The sequence below is a fragment of the Zonotrichia leucophrys genome, chromosome 19 (genome assembly GCF_028769735.1).
Source record: "Zonotrichia leucophrys gambelii isolate GWCS_2022_RI chromosome 19, RI_Zleu_2.0, whole genome shotgun sequence".
NCBI classification, from domain to species: Eukaryota; Metazoa; Chordata; class Aves; order Passeriformes; family Passerellidae; genus Zonotrichia; species Zonotrichia leucophrys.
Genome location: NC_088188.1, coordinates 6,469,649 through 6,487,260, shown reverse-complemented (window position 1 = coordinate 6,487,260; position 17,612 = coordinate 6,469,649). Strand labels below are relative to the sequence as shown.

At 47.5% G+C, this 17,612-nt stretch overlaps 1 protein-coding gene across 1 annotated transcript in view; it reads left to right on the top strand.

The window, feature by feature from the left end:
* Positions 1-648: 648 nt before the first annotated feature.
* The window catches only part of MYO1C (myosin IC), a 33,341-nt gene continuing 16,377 nt past the window's right edge, over positions 649-17,612 (top strand). The window contains exons 1-11 of the mRNA XM_064729574.1: positions 649-750; positions 8,876-9,031; positions 9,603-9,718; positions 13,114-13,312; positions 14,642-14,722; positions 15,386-15,565; positions 15,759-15,857; positions 16,077-16,190; positions 16,653-16,724; positions 16,938-17,057; positions 17,299-17,381. Of these exons, the coding sequence (XP_064585644.1) occupies positions 733-750; positions 8,876-9,031; positions 9,603-9,718; positions 13,114-13,312; positions 14,642-14,722; positions 15,386-15,565; positions 15,759-15,857; positions 16,077-16,190; positions 16,653-16,724; positions 16,938-17,057; positions 17,299-17,381 (1,238 nt within the window). The 5' untranslated portion in view covers positions 649-732. The remainder of the gene's footprint in view (positions 751-8,875; positions 9,032-9,602; positions 9,719-13,113; positions 13,313-14,641; positions 14,723-15,385; positions 15,566-15,758; positions 15,858-16,076; positions 16,191-16,652; positions 16,725-16,937; positions 17,058-17,298; positions 17,382-17,612) is intronic.

The window sequence follows — 17,612 nt, the reverse complement described above, 5'->3', positions numbered from 1 at the left end:
TGAGGGCAGCAGTGCCTTCACTGTTCTCTAGAAAGCTTTTCCTTGCTAGTGCAGGTTATTTTGTAATAAGGACCTCACAATTTCCAGGTAAAATGGGTGTTTTGATGCTGGATGGCTCCAAAGGAATCTGGAATAAAATCCTGCTGAGCCAGGTTGGATGTGGCTTGATGGAATTGGAAATAGGTGATATTTAAGGTCCCATCCAACCCTGGGCTCTTTATGGCCTCTGATTCTCTGAGGGAGTGATTCCCAGTGTAATAATTGTGGGTTTGCTGTGTTTGGGGTGAGCTGGGGCAGCCCTGTCCTCGCTGCTGTCCCAGGACAATAACCCCCTGTCCCAGAGCTCCTCTCTTCCTGTCTGATGGCTGTGCTTTGTGTGCTGGGCTCAGCCCCAGCTTTTCCAGTGCCTGCGATGAGTTTTCTTTCCGTTTTCCCTGTCATTGGGCAGCGGGATCTCCGCAGGCAGAGCGCAGCTGATTTCCCTGGGACTGCCTCTGCCGGGCTGCTCCTGCTGGGAGGGGAGTTCTCCTTGGAAAACGCCCTCTCCAGATGCTCCAGTAGGAGCTGGTGGGAGGGAGGGAGTTCTGACTGCGCTGAAAATGCCATGAAAAAAAAAAAAATTAAAAAAATAAAGCAACTGACAGAGGAGAGAACTTGTCCTGAGAGTGCTGCTTTTTGCAGCAGCGTAAGCGAAGGCTCTGCGAGGGCAGCGGGAGCTGGCAGGAGGCAGAGATGAAGTTCCGAGGAGGGGTAAGGTTTATTTAAGGTTTATTTAAGGTTTATTTCAGGTTTATTTCACTCCTTTGGAGGCTTTGCAGCTCTCAGATGCGTGTCTGGTCTCAGAAGAGAGGAGAAGCGTTTTCATGGTTTCAGCAGGAAAGTGAAATGCTTTGAGAAGGATCCTTTTGTTGGAAAGTTGGGTGAAATTGGCTAAAAATTCAGGGAATACCTGTTTGGAGGAGAAAACCAAGGTGAGAGTTGAGAAAGTGGGAAGAGAGGGGAAAGCTGTGCTCTGCTTTAGGAGGGAAGAAAGGGTGGAGCTTTCACTTGGGCACAAGGATGTGAAGGGACTGTCCTGGAGCTGGGCTTTGCTCCTGTCCCATTCCTGCCATCCCAGAGAGTGGCAGGAAGTATCTGCTTTTAGGATTTATTGCCCCTGCTTAAGGATTTATTGCCCTTCAGTTCCTCCAGGCTCTTTTAGTTTAGGAAAATTTGTCCATGCTTTAGCAGCAGCCTGAACACTTGGCCCTGTGTCCCAGGCTTGGGAAAAGGAGTTTGTGGCAAAAGATTGAGAGGACTGGGATTGTTACCTGGTAAAAGAGGAGGAGAAATAAATAACAGTGCCACAGAGAGCACAGAGATCCTTTTTCTGGGTTGTGTAGCATGGGAAGAGGCACTGAGTTAAGCTAAAAGTTGCCAAAGAAATGCAAAGATTATTTTCACACAATGAATAATTGGGCCATGGAATTCACTGATTCTGGAAGATGCTGAGGTCAGGAATGAGGGAGTGTTATAAAAAAGTGTGTGAGCTTTTGCCTGGATAAGAATGCCCAAGGCTTTAATTGGTAAAGTGACCAAATTTAGGAAAAGAAGGGTTGAAAACGTCACTTGTGTAGATTGGAGCAATTCTCTGTTAAAAAGAAGAGTTACCATGGGGCTGCTGCATCCCATACCTGCTCAACCCAGAGATCCTTGCCTGTTTCACAAATATTCTGGTGCTGACCACTGAGAATGTCACGAAGGGAAGGGCAGAGCTTTTGGAGAACCTCCTGAGTCCTTCTCTGTGGGAGTGGAGGTGGCAGAGCTCCACAGGTGGAATACCACAGGGTATTTCTGCTGGCATCTGGGGCCAGCTGTGGGCCTGGAGAAAGGCTGGCAGGGGTGGCAGTGGGACAGGCAGGGGTGGCAGTGGGACAGGCAGGGGTGGCAGTGGGACAGGCAGGGGTGGCAGTGGCAGTGGGACAGGCAGGGGTGGCAGTGGGACAGGCAGGGGTGGCAGTGGGACAGACAGGGGTGGCAGTGGCAGTGGGACAGGCAGGGGTGGCAGTGGGACAGGCAGGGGTGGCAGTGGGACAGACAGGGGTGGCAGTGGCAGTGTGACAGGCAGAGGTGGCAGTGGGACAGGCAGGGGTGGCAGTGGCAGTGGGACAGGCAGGGGTGGCAGTGGCAGTGTGACAGGCAGAGGTGGCAGTGGGACAGGCAGGGGTGGCAGTGGGACAGGCAGGGGTGGCAGTGGCAGTGTGACAGGCAGGGGTGGCAGTTGCAGGGGGACAGGCAGGGGTGGTGTCTGGGGTGTTCTCTGAGGGCGCTGTGGGTGTGGAGGTGCCCTCAGCACGGCCCCGGAATGCTCTGGAGCTCTCTCTGGAAAGTTTGAGTGTCTCAGAGCCCTCGTGGTGTCAGAGGTTCTGTGGGGGTGTGGAATGCAGGGAAAGGCTGCCGGGGGAATTGGCATTGCCAGGGCAGGGCATGGGGCACAGGGGGTGCCCCAAAGCTGCAGCAGGTCCTCATGTTTGAGCTTCTGCCACCCTTCACTGCTCAGCTGCTCTGGAAATCAGCATCAAAACTCACCTGAAGGGACAGCAAGCTGATGTTTCACCTTTTAAAATGCCTTTTTGAAATCTGTTTGTCCCCTGGAGCTGCTGTGGGATGCCCAGGCCTGTGGGCACAGGTCTCCTGAGCAAACTGCCACCAGCAACATCTCTGAAGCAGCAGCAGCTTGTGCCATCTGTTCAGGAGCAAAAATGTCAGCTCCCTAAATATAGAAATTCTGTGTATTTACTTTTCCAGCCCTGGTGATCTTTCTGGTTTGCCTAGTTCATTTTTCTTAGTGCTCTTTTATATTTAGCCTGTTGATTGAAATATCATTACCCCTCTTAATGGTAAACATTTTTCCTGTCCTTCAAATCAGTTCTTAAAACTGCCTTTTCCTTTTCACTGCTAATTGCTTATTTCCTTACTCATCCCCCCACAAAGTAAAGTCTGGAAGGCGTAATTATGTTATAAATATTGAACAAATAATATTACCTACTTATTATTACAATTTGTCCCTACCCCAAATGTGGAAAACTTCAAAGTAATTACTTCGCAAGAATTAGTTAAGGATATAGCATTTATATTTCTTTAATATAAGTTTTTAAATACTGTATCCTTCCATCTGGTTAGGATGGGAAATATCAGAGGGACAACCAAGTTCTGAGTTCCCTGACTCCAGACATTCCATTGCTGGTGATGTATTTGTCTAAAAGAAGCAAGAATAAAAAATAATTCTGAGAATGGTGCTTGAGTGGCAGCTGCAGTTCAAGTTGTTCCCTCTAACTCTGCTGGTCTGGGGCACCAGAGCTGTTACCTGGTTTTGTCCCAATCCACCTGACAGCTCTGCTTTTCCCAGATTGTCTTTTGGGAAATCACTTCATTTGCCTTACAGAATTAAAAGCAAATATCAATTATTATCTCAGCTCAGGTGGCTTCAGAAAGGGCAGACAAATGCACATGATTGCTTGCAGGGGATTTTTGTGGGAGACACTGAGCTGCCTCTCAGGGAACCTTTTTTCCAACCCTGCTGTTGACGAACAGAGGGAGTTGTGTCCAAAATGAGCAGCTGATCTGCAGTGTGGCAGGAGGGAGGAGGATCCTGGGTGCACTTCAGTCTGTCAGGGATTTCTGGCAGAATCCCTCATTCTGGTCCACCTCTGCCACCTTCATTATTTCCTTCTCCATGCAGAGGGAAAGAGGAGCTTTCCCATTCTGCACCTTGGGAGTTGAGGCTACCACAGTTGATTTTTGTCTGCTCTGCTGTCTGGCCCATGTTGTGTCCAAGCCCTTTCCCAGGCTGTAGAATGAAGTAAGAAATCAAAGGAATTTTTTCTCTTTCCTGCAGCTTTGGCCTGACAGTGAAGAATGTCCAACTATCCATGAGACAAATGTTTTTTAGCTGCCACCTCCCCACGAGGAGTTCCTTCTTGGTTCAGGCTTGCATTGTCTTCCAGAATCTAATCTGAATTTCCCTTCCCACTCACATTTGGTTCTGTTCTTCCGTTCCCGGCTTTGTGGCTATTTCTGGAGCCTGCAGATCAATCATCTTGCACTTGATACCAAGATAAAGGTGCCTGCCTCTTCCCAGAGGGAGCCACTTCCTGGGCTTCTTCCAGTGAGCCTACAACCCAATCTGTAAAAATACATTGCCAGGAGAAAATATTGCAAGATCCATTTTTAGGTGTTGAAGCACAAATTCTGTTCATGTTGTGACTTTCCTTTCTGAAGCAGTTATGGAGTTTCCCTGCTCCATACAAGACCATTCATTTTGAGAATTCCAGGTGTTTTCTGATGGAAAGTTGCTGGTGCTGCCTGCTCCCTCAGTGTGTCTGGAATTGAGTTTTAAACCATTCCAGTGCCCCTCTGGGAAAATCCAAGCCTGGGAATGAGTCTTTGCTCCATGTTGGGTATTCCATGGCCATGGAGCAGCTGCTGGACAAAGCCAGGGGGAGTTTCTTGAGCTTCAGAGCTGCCCTCCCATTTTCCAGCACAAATTCCCCCAAAGTGCTCAGCCTGGCTGACTCTAATCCTTTTGATTTTGCTGCACAGAGCAAAAGATCCTGTTTTTCATTTCTGAGGTGTATTAGTTCTCCATGTCCTAAGCAGAGGAAAAACCTTATCATGCTTTGGCATTAAGCAGAGTTTAAAGGAAAAATATGTGTTTACACCTTCACAACCCCATGTCAGCGATTTCCCAGTTCAGTTTAGGAAACTCCTTGGTACAGTCTGGAGTGGTTTTGTACTCCCAGGAGCTTGGAGGTATTTGCTGGTCTTGTTGACTCTTGTATGAACACAAAGAAAAGCTGGAACCCCAGCCAATGTAAACCTGGCTCTGCAGGCTGCATTCAGCCACCAATTTACACCAGTGGAAAGTCTTTCCCAAAATTCAATCCCAGGGCAGAAAGAGCCCTGGAAGCTTTGCTGTGGTGGTGATTGGTCCCCACCATTCCAGAGGGACTTTTCCCTTCCTGGCCCTGAGCCACTGTTGTGCTCCAGGCTCTGGAGAAGGCATTAAAAGCAAAGAATGGGTTAAAACAATGTGGGAACAGATCCTGGAAATGGCTCCATGAGGTGGCTTTGGGAGTTGTGGTGGCAGAGGTCACATTGGGCACCCTGGAGGGAGGTGACCCTCAGGACAGAGGGTTCAGATGGAGAGGAGGCTCAGGCACTCCTGAGCCCACAGGCACCAAGATCACATGCAGGTTGCTCAGATTTTTGCCATTCCCTGGTTGCAGCCTGTGCTGGCTGTGGCATCAGGTGTCCCCATCCTACAAAGGTCAGAATCCTCAGCCAGGCCCTCCTTTTGACCCCATAGGATCAAAATGGATGTGGTGGATATGCCCCAAATAACTGACTCCTTTCCCTGCCTCTGACACCCTCCCAGTCCCACAGGGAGGTGATTTAGCTCAAAACCTGCAGAGAAAACCACCAGATTCCTTTTTCCTGCTCTTTATTTTGCTGACTGAGTTGCCCTGGTTTGGTTTGGAGGTGTTACCCTGTCCCAGGGAGGCAGCAGAGCCTGAGGATGGATTTGATGCTGAGCTTTAAGTTAAACCCCACCTGCATCTTAGGGGGGAGTTTGCCAAGCATTTCAAGGCAGCAGGAGCTGCCCCTGCTGCTGCATCCTGGCTCCTCCCTGGCCCTGCTGTGGCTCCCCATTACCCCAGCCCTGGCCATGTCATTACACGTGGAACCAGTGTGGGAAAATGATCTGGATTAAAGCAAGAAAAAAATCTGAGTTAGTTTTAATCCCTGTCAGATTTCCAGCCTGGTTTATTGCACAAGTCCTGGGCCAGTGCAAACCAAAGGGTGCAGCTGCACTGAGATCCTCCCTCAGTGTCCTCCAGCACTGAGATTTCCTGGCAACTCCCAAAAAAACTGGTTTCCACAAGGAAGGGTCTGATCTGACCCTCACAGCCTGTGTTCTCCCAATTATCTGAAATATACTCCCTGCCACAGGGCTGTCACTGTGCTCCAAGCTGATCTCTGGCCTGGAGCAGAGGATCTTGTAAATATATATCAGTCAGAGGTGGCTTGGCAAAAAAACAAAATCATCTGCTGCAAAGACAACGAGGGAATCAGCGTTGTCCATAGACAAACTGCTTTAGTGGTTAATTAGCACCACTGCACCACATTTAACCTCCAGACTGGGTTTTCTAGCATTAATTTACAGCCACCAGATCTGGTGTCTGCCTGCTAACAGAAAATCATTTGGTTATTTTAATTTATTAAAGTTTTGGTTATTTTAATTCATTCAGTGCCTTACATTCAGTAGGAACATATGATCATCACTGTGATTATTTTTTCTTCAGTAGTGTCTTCCCTCCCCACTTCCTTCCTTTTGCATGACTGCTCTGTTTCCATTTTGCAAAAAGGGTTCATTTCACCTCCTTTTATGGCCCATCTGTTGATGTCAGTGGCAGTGAAAGAGTTAACACTGACATTTGAAGCTGCTGCTAGACTTGGACATATGCAATAAAGCAAAAAGCTGGCATGGAGCAGTGCCTGTTGCTCAGCTCTGGCTTAAATTTGCACTCAGCTTGGGCTTGGGAGGGTACAGGACTGAGTGAAGTTTATATTCTGACTGCATCACATCCCCTGGGCACATTTAATTATCACCAAAAAGCCACTTGCAGCCGTTTGTTTGGCTTTTGTTTTGTCTCCAGCCGGCTGCAGATTTGAGGTGGTGATTTTGTTCTCACGGCGAGGGGCTGGAGTTGAATGAGGAGACAAAAACTGGAGGAAACCGAAAGTTCTTGGCCTTAAATGCCTGTCCCAGAGGAGGCTTGTGTGCTGTGAGGGGATGGATTGGCTCTTCCCTCTGCTGGATGTGCACAGCTGGGATCACTTTGTGCTGGCCTCAGGGAGGGGCTGATGAAAGAGCTGCCCAAGTGACGTTTTGTGTGCAAGGCTTCAGGATTATATAAACTGGGATTAACTCTGCCAGGGGGGAAGTTTTCGTTTTCCTCACTCCTTGTTGAGGCAGCTGTGTTTTAGGGCTGTAGTTGTGCATTTCCCCACTCGAAAAGGAGATATTTTCCTTTGGTTTTGCCTTTGTTCTCATCACCTTGGCCAAAACCAGCTCTGGGATTGCACTGCTCTGATAGAAAGATTCCAATTTCTAGGCAGAGTTTATTTATCTATATTTTCCTTTCCTTATCTCATCACCTTCCTTCTCCAAGGGTTATCCCTTTTCTCCTCACCTTGGCAAAGAGGGTAGAAGACAACAGAGCATTTTGCTGAAGCTCTGAAGGACTTGGCTTGGAAAATTTTGGCCCCTTTTAGAAGGATTACTTCATGAGAGTATCTGCAGAATTCCTCCCAGGCTGTGTCTTTCCAAGCTTAGAACTCAGGCCTTCCAGACCATGAGACTAATTGGAAAAAATAAAACAGGAAATCAAATGATGTTTCTTTGAGCCATTAGAGTGGGTCTGGATTTGAGATTTCCAGAAGGAACTGATTTTCCTATCTGAAAACTGCTGGGTTCAGGCAATCACTTCTGCCCAGGCTTACAGGGAGGAAGCCAACTAGAACTGGCAGAGATAGGCAAAACTGCATTTACTAATCATTTACCAAATCAAAAAAACATTTACTAAGAATTTGGTGAGTCAAAACAACTGCAGACTGAGAGGATTTGCACCTGGTTTGACCCAAATTGATACTTCAGTGATTTTTGCTTTTATTACTGTTTAACAAAACTTCAGGTAAATTTTCTTCCTGACCAAGGCTGGGGTTATTTTTCTCCCTGCATGTCACCAGTCCCTGTGGTTTGACCACTTTTACATCTTGAGAAGGTGCAGAAAGGAACTCTGTGAGTCAGTAAAACTCATCTTCATCGCTGTGCAGGGTCTGGCACTCTCAGTTTGTGATGTGTGTCTGGGATTGCTGTCGGTGCACGAGCCTGCTTTAGGAACAGACCCCAATGGTGTTTGTGCAGCATCCCAAAACATCACTTGGTGCTTTAGGGAATGGTTTAGGATAAAGGTGCTGCTGTGAGCAGTGGGCAAAGCAAGAAGGGCTGAAGGAAATGCATGTAGGAGAGAGGCAGAGGGTGTCACGCGTGGTTTCTCCTGTCTCTGGTTTCTGTGGTGCCTCTCATCTCCTCCATCTCTGTCCCTTGAGTAGAGATTTCCCCACAGGCAGCCACTGAGTCACCCCTGGGTGCAGATTTCCCCTCCCAGCTTTACAGTGAAGTCAGGAGTCAGCAGATGAGGGCTTTCCACAGATGGTTGTGTCTCACCCACATCAGGTTGGAAATGGAACCTTTAAAGGAGGGTCAGGGGTTGGAGTCTCCTGATGCACGTCGGTGTCATGGTCTAAATTCAGCAGCGTGGGTGCAGAAATGCCCATTTCTCATTTCTTCTCAATTTCCTCAAAATTTTCCCATTGGGTGCCTTGCTAAAGCTTTTCAATTGGTCAGCAATGTGAAGCTGTTTGCTTCTGAGATGAATCATCATTAGTCATAAAAGATTCCTTACCTCGAAACAGCTTCCCGTTGTGAAATCAGAGACAGGAGAGAACACATTTCGGTTTCCCTCCTGCTAAAGGATGCCTGGGAAAGGAAATCCAAGTTTTATTCTCTTTATCAAATGTTTGTTTCTTTGGTTAATTAGAAATTATTGGAAATCTAGCAGTAATTTTTCCCTAATGCTGACTGGTCTTCCCTCAAAGCAATTAGAGCAGACAACTGATGTAGTGTTATAATCAACAATGGGATTATTTTAATATCCCACTTTAATCTCATTTTACTATGGTTATCCAAAGGTAACTGTGGTTCTTGTGGACTCAGGAAAGTGCCTGCAAACCCACAGCCATCCCAACTTCCCTGTGTTTTTGGCTGCAGGGGTTGGGAGCCAACGGCATCCGGCTGAGCATGGAGAGCGCTCTGACGGCGCGGGACCGCGTCGGGGTGCAGGACTTTGTCCTGCTGGAGAACTTCACCAGCGAGGCTGCATTCATTGAGAACCTGAGGAAACGCTTCAAGGAGAACCTCATCTATGTGAGTAGCACAGGGACAGGCCCCAGGGTGGCGCTCAGTGAGCTGGAGAGTGTTTGCTGCACGGGACAGGCCCAGCTCTGCTCTGCAGTGGGGTTTGGGGTGCTGGTGGCTGCTCATACTGGCCATGGGGGCTGGTGCCAGGACCAGTCTTGTGCCAGGACCACCCATTTCATGGGTATAGGGACTCACTGCAGTGCCCCTGTTGAGATCTGGTGGCATTTGAAAATCCAACTCCCGCCACATTCTTCCATCTCCCGATTTCACTCACATCCACCAACCCAGACTTGGACTCAATCCTAAATGTACATCAGAAATAACCCAGTATTATGGCTTGTTGGGAACCCTAAAACCATTTGAGGTGCTTTTTACCCAGCAAGGATAGCATGGCTGGCACAGCTCCAGCAGCATCACTTTCCCAGAGCTGAGAGTTCTCTTCCTCAGCACCTTTGGCCTGTTTGGGAACCCTCAGCAGCATCCCCAGCACACCAGGATGGGTGTCCAGCCTCCAGAGACACCTGAGCTCTGCCTCCAGCCCTCCTGCAATCTCCCTGCTTTCTGTTGTGTTCTCCAGACCTACATTGGCTCTGTGCTGGTGTCTGTGAATCCCTACAAGGAACTGGAAATCTACACCAAGCAGAACATGGAGCGCTACCGCGGCGTCAGCTTCTACGAAGTCTCTCCTCACCTGTGAGTGCTGCCAGGGCAGGTTTGGTCACTCCCCGCCATGGGACACGTCAAAAGAGGCAAACAGGACTTTGCCCTGTCCCAGTGCAAGTCCCAGGGACAGAGAGGATCCTCTGAGGGTGTGGTGTGAGGCTCTTTCTATTCCTGTTCCTCTCTCCAAAGAGGATGAGTTGCCTTTGCAAGAGCAGTATTTGGAAAGGGAGTTGGTTCCTTCCTGGCTGCAGGAACAGAGCTGCTTACCCAGCCCTGGCAGGACAGGAGTTCATTGTTCCAGGGTTATTTGGGGTCTCTGTGTCCGGGGCTAAGTAGGGGAAAGAGTTTCTGCTGTGTGGGGGTTTCTTTCCTACCTCTGCTCTTACTGCCTGACCAGTATTTATCTGGTATTTCCCTTGTTGCTAAGATACCATCAGCCTGTTGGAACAAGGAATGTATTTATTTACATGGTCTGGCTTGGTGAGCATTCCCAATTTCCCATTAAAAAAAAAAAAAAAGTTTGAGGTTTAAAGTTATTTTTGAAAGCGTTTGAATTTTTTTGTCAGACTGAGAGAAAAAGATGACTGAGAGCTGAGGCCACATGGCTTCAAAATGGTTTTTCTTCAGGACTAAAGGCCAAATTCTGAGCACCTCTTGGAGGATTTTTTATGTTGTGTTTTGTTGGGCTTTTTTTTAAAAGAGATCTTGGAAGAGTAAATGATATTATTTTTGAACAAACTATTTGGGTTGTTTCTTATTGCTGGCACATAGCCCAGGAGAGTAAACAAACCAGAATGTGCTGCAAGCACAGAGAGAGGGGGAGAAACACCATTACTTGGGAAAGTCTCAGCTCTTGAAATTGAATTTGTTAGGACAAAAATATGATTTTTACTGTGTGAACCCAGATGGGGGAGAATTAAACCTCAAAAACCCTGCAGTCAAACCTGCACAGTTCCCTTTGCCTGTGGTCAGGGAAGGGTTTCTGTGCCCTGAGATGGGAATTTTAGGACTCTCTGGAAAATCTTTGGGGCTGTGGTTTTGTTTTTAAGTGTGCAGTAGGTACAGGATGATGGCAATGCTCTTGGATAGCACAAAGCCCTGAGCAGATGTGCTTTAATTCCACTTAAATCTCGTTGTGGCTGATTATTTCTTAGGCTTTCTTTCCTTTTAACAAGTCCCTCCAGAAGCTCATAAGTGAACCCAGGAGAATTGTGATCCTGGGTACTGTACTCTCCCACTGGGAGAACAGAAATTTTTGCAGACTGTTTTTGCTGTTCCATTGCATTATTTGATTATTTTGTTGCATTATTTGATTATATATGCATTTAAAAATCCTCTGAGGAGCATCAAAATGCTCCATCTGCAGTCTGGTGCTCTGGGTTTCTCCTTTTCCAGTAACTCATCTTTTTTCTTCTTTCTCCTCTTCTAAACTGACTCTAGAAAGCCAAAACACTTCCAGATCTCCATTCCAGTGTCAGATGGTTCAGCTGGGTTTTCTGGGAAGTGCATCACACTCAGGGGAGGAAAGTTATCCCTATGGGCTTGGAAGCCAGCACATTCCCAGAGATCTGCCACATCCTGTCCTGTTTATGGCCTGCAAATGGCACCATAAACATCTTTATTTCTGTGCTTCTGTCTGTGCCTGCCTGGAGCTCTTGGGGCCAGAGGCACTTCTTCAAATCCAAATTAAATCTGCATTTATTCAGCTGCTTTCCAAAAGACTCCAGAGGCAGAGTGTGGATGGGGAGAGAGGGACATGATGTATTTTGTGGGATGAGTTGTGTTGCCAAGGGAGCTCATTGGTGTTGCCTTAGCACCAAGTATTAATAGACTGGAGAAGGCCACTGCTGTTGTTTTGGTGTGATTACTTCTAATTAATAGCACAGCAGGAGAGTTAAATTTAAAAAAAAAAATAAAGGAAAAAATGAAAATAAAAGTGAAAATTTAAAAAGCCAAGCTATTAAAATGTTGTCAGGTGTGTGAAGAAGACAGGATATCTGCTTGCTCACCACATGAGAGAGCTGAACATGGTGTTGGGGGGGTTGTCCTTTTCCTGTCCCCCTGAGCAGTTGTCACCATTGTCACTCATCCCCTGTCTCTGTGTGTGTGACTGGGTGTGAGATCTGTCTGCTCACACACAGAAATGAAAGGAAAAGCAGCAGAGGAGGAAGCAGAAGGGCAGGGCCAGAGGAAGTGCCTGGTGTTTGGGGCAGAGGGGACCTGAGGGTGCTCCTGAAGCTGTGGTGGCTTCTCCAGCTCTTCCCAGCACCCAAGAGAAGCTTAGGCAGCAAAATTCTGTTGTGACCTCCTGGATGTGTCATCACTTAGAAGACAAGCAAGAAAAAACACCAGTGGAGAACGAGGTGTTTTCTGTCCCATGGGACCAGGGCAGGAAGAGAGAGATCATGATGTTGAGAGATCATTTGTATTTAGAAAAGCCAGTTGTTCTGCACAATTTAGTCAACTTTTACCTATTTTTGTCAGAAAGAAAAGTCAAAAGAACAGTCTCAAATAATCAGTGTGTGTCATGACCCTGCATGGCCTGGCTGGTGGCTGAGGTGTGAGCAGAGAGATCATTTATATTTGAGAGATAATTTATATTTGAGAGATCATTTGTACTTAGAAAAGCCAGATGTTCTGCACAATTTAGTTGACTTCTACCTATTTTTGTCAGGAAAAATGTCAAAAGAACAGTGTCAAAGAATCTGACAGTTTGTGTTATGACCCTGCATGGCCTGGCTTGTGGTTGAGGTGTGACCAGAGAGATAATTTATATTTCAGAGATCATTTTTATTTAGAAAAGCCAGTTGTTCTGGACAATATAGTTGACTTCTACCTATTTTTGTCAGAAAGAAAAGTCAAAAGAACAGTCTGTAGGAATCAGACATTTTGTGTTGTGACCCTGCATGGCCTGGCTGGTGGCTGAGGTGTGAGCAGAGAGATCATTTATATTTGAGAGATCATTTATATTTGAGAGATCATTTGTATTTAAAAAAGCCAGTTGTTCTGCACAATTTAGTTGACTTCTACCTATTTTTGTCAGAAAGAAAAGTCAAAAGAGCAGTCTCAAAGAATCAGACAGGTTGTGTGCAGAAGCTTGGCTCAGTGGTTGAGATGTAACCAGAGGGATCGTTTATATTTAAGAGATCATTTGTGTTTAGAAAAGCCAGTTGCTCTGCACAATTTAGCTGACTTCTACCTATTTTTGTCAGAAAGAAAAGTCAAAAGAGCAGTCTGTAGGAATCAGACAGGTTGTGTGGTGACCCTGCATGGCCTGGCTGGTGGCCGAGGTGTTTGCAGAGCTGTCAGCGCTGTCCCCAGCGTGCAGGAGCTGCGATCCCACCCAGCCCATGGCCTGGGGCAGTTTTGGGGCTGTCTCAGCCGGGATTTCTCGGGCACTCCCCTGATCCGCTGTCCCCTCCCAGCTACGCCATCGCGGATAACTCGTACCGCTCCCTGCGCACCGAGAGGAGGGACCAGTGCATCCTCATCTCCGGAGAGAGCGGCGCCGGCAAGACCGAGGCCACCAAGAAGATCCTGCAGTACTACGCTGTCACCTGCCCCGCCAGCCAGCAGGTCGAGACCGTCAAGGACCGGCTGCTGCAGTCCAACCCCGTCCTGGAGGTACCTGCCAGCCCTGGGGGCAGCCGTGACACAGCGGTGACACAGCGTGTCCTGGGGATGGTCATCAGCAGGGAATCCTGCTCCGATTCCCGGCCAAAGCCCTCCAGGAGCAGTTCTGGCACGGATGGGGTTTGGGGACAGAGGGGATTTGGCGTGGGAAGAGCTCTGGGACACTCTGCAAAGGGACACATCCCAGTGGGCAGCTCACACAGGCTGGGTTCGTTTTGTGGTGCTGTGGTGTCCTCTAGTGTCCAGCCCTGGCTGTGTGCAGTGCCCTGAGATATCTCTGTGCCCTGAGATGTCCCTGTGCCCTGTATCCGTGTGTCCCTGTGCCCTGAGATGGCCCTGAGATATCCCTGTGCCCTGAGATGGCCCTGTATCCGTGTGTCCCTGTGTCCCTGTGCTCTCTGTCCCTGTGCCCTGAGATGTCCCTCTGTCCCTGTATCCCTGTATCATGTCCCTGTGCCCTGTTTCCCTGTATCCCTGTGCTCTGTGTCCTGTATCCCTGTATCTCTCTGCCCCAAGATGTCCCTGTATCTGTGTGTCCCTGTACACCTGTGCCCCGAGATATCCCTGTTTCCCTGTGTCCCTGTGCCCTGTGTCCCTGTATCCCTGTGGGCTGAGATGTCCCTGTGCCCTTTATCCCCTGTATTCCTGTTTCCCTGTGCCCTGGGATGTCCCTGTACCCCCGTGCCCTGTGTCCCTATGTCCCTTTATCCCTATGCCCTGACATGTCCCTATATCCCTGTTTCCCTGTATCCCTGTGCCCATTATCCCTGTATTTCTGTTTCCCTGTGCCCTGAGTGTCCCTGTGTCCCAGTGCCCTGTTTCCCTGTGCCCTGAGATGTCCCTACATCCCTGTTTCCCTTTATCCCTGTGTCCCTATGTCCCTGTTTCCCTGTGCCCTGAGATGTCCCTGTGTCCTTTATCCCTGTTTCCCTGTGTCCCTGTGTCCCTGTACCCTATATCCCAGGCAAGGTGAGCCCCCAGCAGCAGCAGGCAGCCCTGCAGCCCCTGTGGCAGTGAGCTGTGACAAACAGCTGTGGGGACAGAGGAAAGGCTGTCAGATGTGACATTTGTTGTCAGCAGTGGACTGGCATTAAAATCACCTTGCAGGAGGGTGGAAGTGTTTTCGGGGATGTTCCATCTGCACTGCTTGCACAGGGTGTAAAGATCAGCCTTAGAATTCAGGCAGAAATCTGTTTCCTTCTGGGTTTCCAGGAAGGAAAATCCTGGGCCTGTAAATAAATAACTGACAGCTTCACCCAAGTGTTTATAAATAGTCTGACTTGGTACTCATTTAATTTTCTCTAATAATTTTCATTTCAGGCCTTTGGAAATGCAAAAACCCTTCGGAATGACAACTCCAGTCGGTTTGGGAAGTACATGGATGTGCAGTTTGATTACAGGGTAACTTGGAATCTGCTTTATCTGTCAGGACTGGTCCCAGTTACAGGAGCTCTCTGTGTTCCTGTATTGTTGTGTGTGTAGTGAGTGCTTTGCATTTCCTTGCTGACAGCATAAGCAGAGCCTGTGGTAGCAAAGTTTGAGTCCAGAGGGTTTTATGGCACTCACTTTCATTCCTCCCTTATTTCTCTGTACAAGGAGTCACTGAGATCAAACCCTTTTATCTCTGGGGTATTTTATTTCTAGTGCTCTGTGCCCGTGGATACTCCCCAGGTAAATCCACATAAACCAGGTGAGAGATCTGAAGATAATTCCTGTCCTGAGTAACCTTGCACAGAGTTTGTGCCCACTCTGATCCCAACTGCCCCACAGCAGCAAGGTGGACACAGTGCAGGGGCTGAGGAGCTCAGCACTGCATCCTTCAGCTCTCCTTTAATCCCTCCACACTCAGTTTTGGTGCTTTCCCTTTGTGGTGAATTCCTAGAAGGAATTTTAGCACTGAAATCACCACCGTGCTGAAATAGAGCTTGTGGCACAGAATGGCAGATCATTTTCTGTGTTTTTGTGGGCTTTTGCTTCAGATCTTGTCTTTGAACAGACAATGAAGAAGCAGAAACGTTTTCCTCTGTGTTGATGAACTCTTTCCACGTGTCTGGTTTGGTTTAGGGGGCTCCTGTTGGGGGCCACATCTTGAACTACCTCCTGGAGAAATCCCGAGTTGTGCACCAGAACCACGGCGAGAGGAACTTCCACATCTTCTACCAGCTGCTGGAGGGAGGGGAGGAGGACCTGCTCAGGAGGCTGGGCCTTGAGAAGAACCCACAGCAGTATCACTATTTAGTAAAGGTGAACATTAACTACAATTCTTAAAATATTATATTACAGGTTTGGGATATCTCCAATTGACTTTGTAATTTCCTTCCCTCACTTCAGAAATAACCCTGAGGTGATTGCTGTAAAAAGAAACACAATGCATTGGGCATGGATAATGTATCTTTGATGATTATTTAGTTATTTATATCAAGCTGTGTCTTTTTAGGGTCACTGTGCAAGGGTGAGTTCCATAAATGACAAAAACGAGTGGAAGATCATGAGGAGAGCCCTGTCTGTTATTGGCTTCAATGACACTGAGGTGGAGGTGAGGTTCAGCAGCACAGATTTTTCTATTTATAAGGATTTCTTCTGCTTTGATTTAGGATTTCTGATTGAAATCAGTGAATCAAATCAGAGTGAATGTATTCCCCACAAAAATCCTAATAATATTTACAAAATGCTCTCCTCAAAAGTGAATTAACATAAAAACCTTGCTGTGTGTTCATTCCATCATCCTGATCTCTGCCTGTTGCTCCCATGGCAGGATTTGCTGAGCATTGTGGCCAGTGTCCTGCACCTGGGGAATGTCCAGTTTGCTGCTGATGAGCAGGGGAATGCTCAGGTCACTACAGAGAATCAGATTAAATACCTGGCCAGGGTGAGTATCACCAGTGAGGGAGATACTACAGGAAAGGTCAATTGTAGAGGATTCCTTACTTTGAGCTTAATATCATCATATAGTTTTAGACTATGATTTAGAAAGTCTCATAAATTTAATAAAAAACCTAAATAGAATGGAAACATTATCATCAAACCCATTTAATGGATAACTTCTCTATTTACCACCTGACCACCCTTGCCTTGAGGTTTCCACCTTGGGGCAGTGAGGTAGGAAGAGAATCTGGAAAAGAGTTTTAAAGCAAGAACAACCTCAGTGCCTTTGCTTGATCACTTCCTTCCATTTGTTAGCTGAAATCCCTGCCAGAAAGGAGGGAAGGGAGGGATTGGTGCTGCAGAGTTGTTCAGTGTGAGTGGGAAATAAAGGGTTGTTTCACTGGGTTGGGATTTTAGGAAAATGGAATGTACAACTCCATAAATTAACTGAATATCCTGCATGCAGCTGCTGGCAGTGGATGGCTCAGTTCTTCGGGATGCCCTGATCCACAAGAAGATCATAGCAAAAGGGGAGGAGGTAAGAGCAGATCCTGGGCTTTGGGAGGCAAAGGGGATTCAGTGAATCAGCTCCCCCATCACCTCTCAGGGGGTTGGCACTGCAGGGATCCCCCTGGTGATGCTCCAGCCACCAGCAGGGTGATTTTGTGTGTCTGTTCAGTGATGATGAGGCAGGAAAAGGGGGGATCCCTTGGTTTGGAGGTGCTGAGTGCTTTGCTCTGCTCTGTTGCAGCTGGTGAGTCCCCTGAACCTGGAGCAGGCAGCCTATGCCCGGGATGCCCTCGCCAAGGCCGTCTACGGCCGCACCTTCTCCTGGCTGGTCAGCAAGGTCAACAAATCCCTGGCTTACAAGGCAAGTGAACCCTCTGCTTGTTGAGATCCAGCCAAACATGACAGCAACTTCCAGATCTTTCAGCCTCAAAGCAAGTTCCATGCTTTTAGTAATTTCTAAATTAATTTTTTATTAATCTAATCGCAGTCAACGCTGGGATTTGATGATGAAGGTCCAGGGATGGATCATAGCTGTCAGCAAATACCTACATTTGTTTTACCTACATTTGTTTTACCTACATTTGTTTTCTGCTCTACTGCAGGAAGAGAAGTTTCCAGGCTGGAGAAGTACAACAGTTCTAGGATTGCTGGACATCTATGGGTTTGAGGTTTTCCAGCACAACAGGTTTGTTTTGATAAATTCTGAGGTACATTGTTCAGTTTATGGTGTTTTCACAAGGCTTTATTCCATTTCTTAGTAAAAGAGGTGGCATTTCAATGTCAGGACATCAAGTGAAAAACTGCTAATCACAGGGCTTCTAACACTTAAGATATCCAGCTAATAATTAGCATTTACAGTTATTAATGGTGCTGGTGTTTTAAATAAACTGTTGGTTTTGGGATGTATTCATGCCTT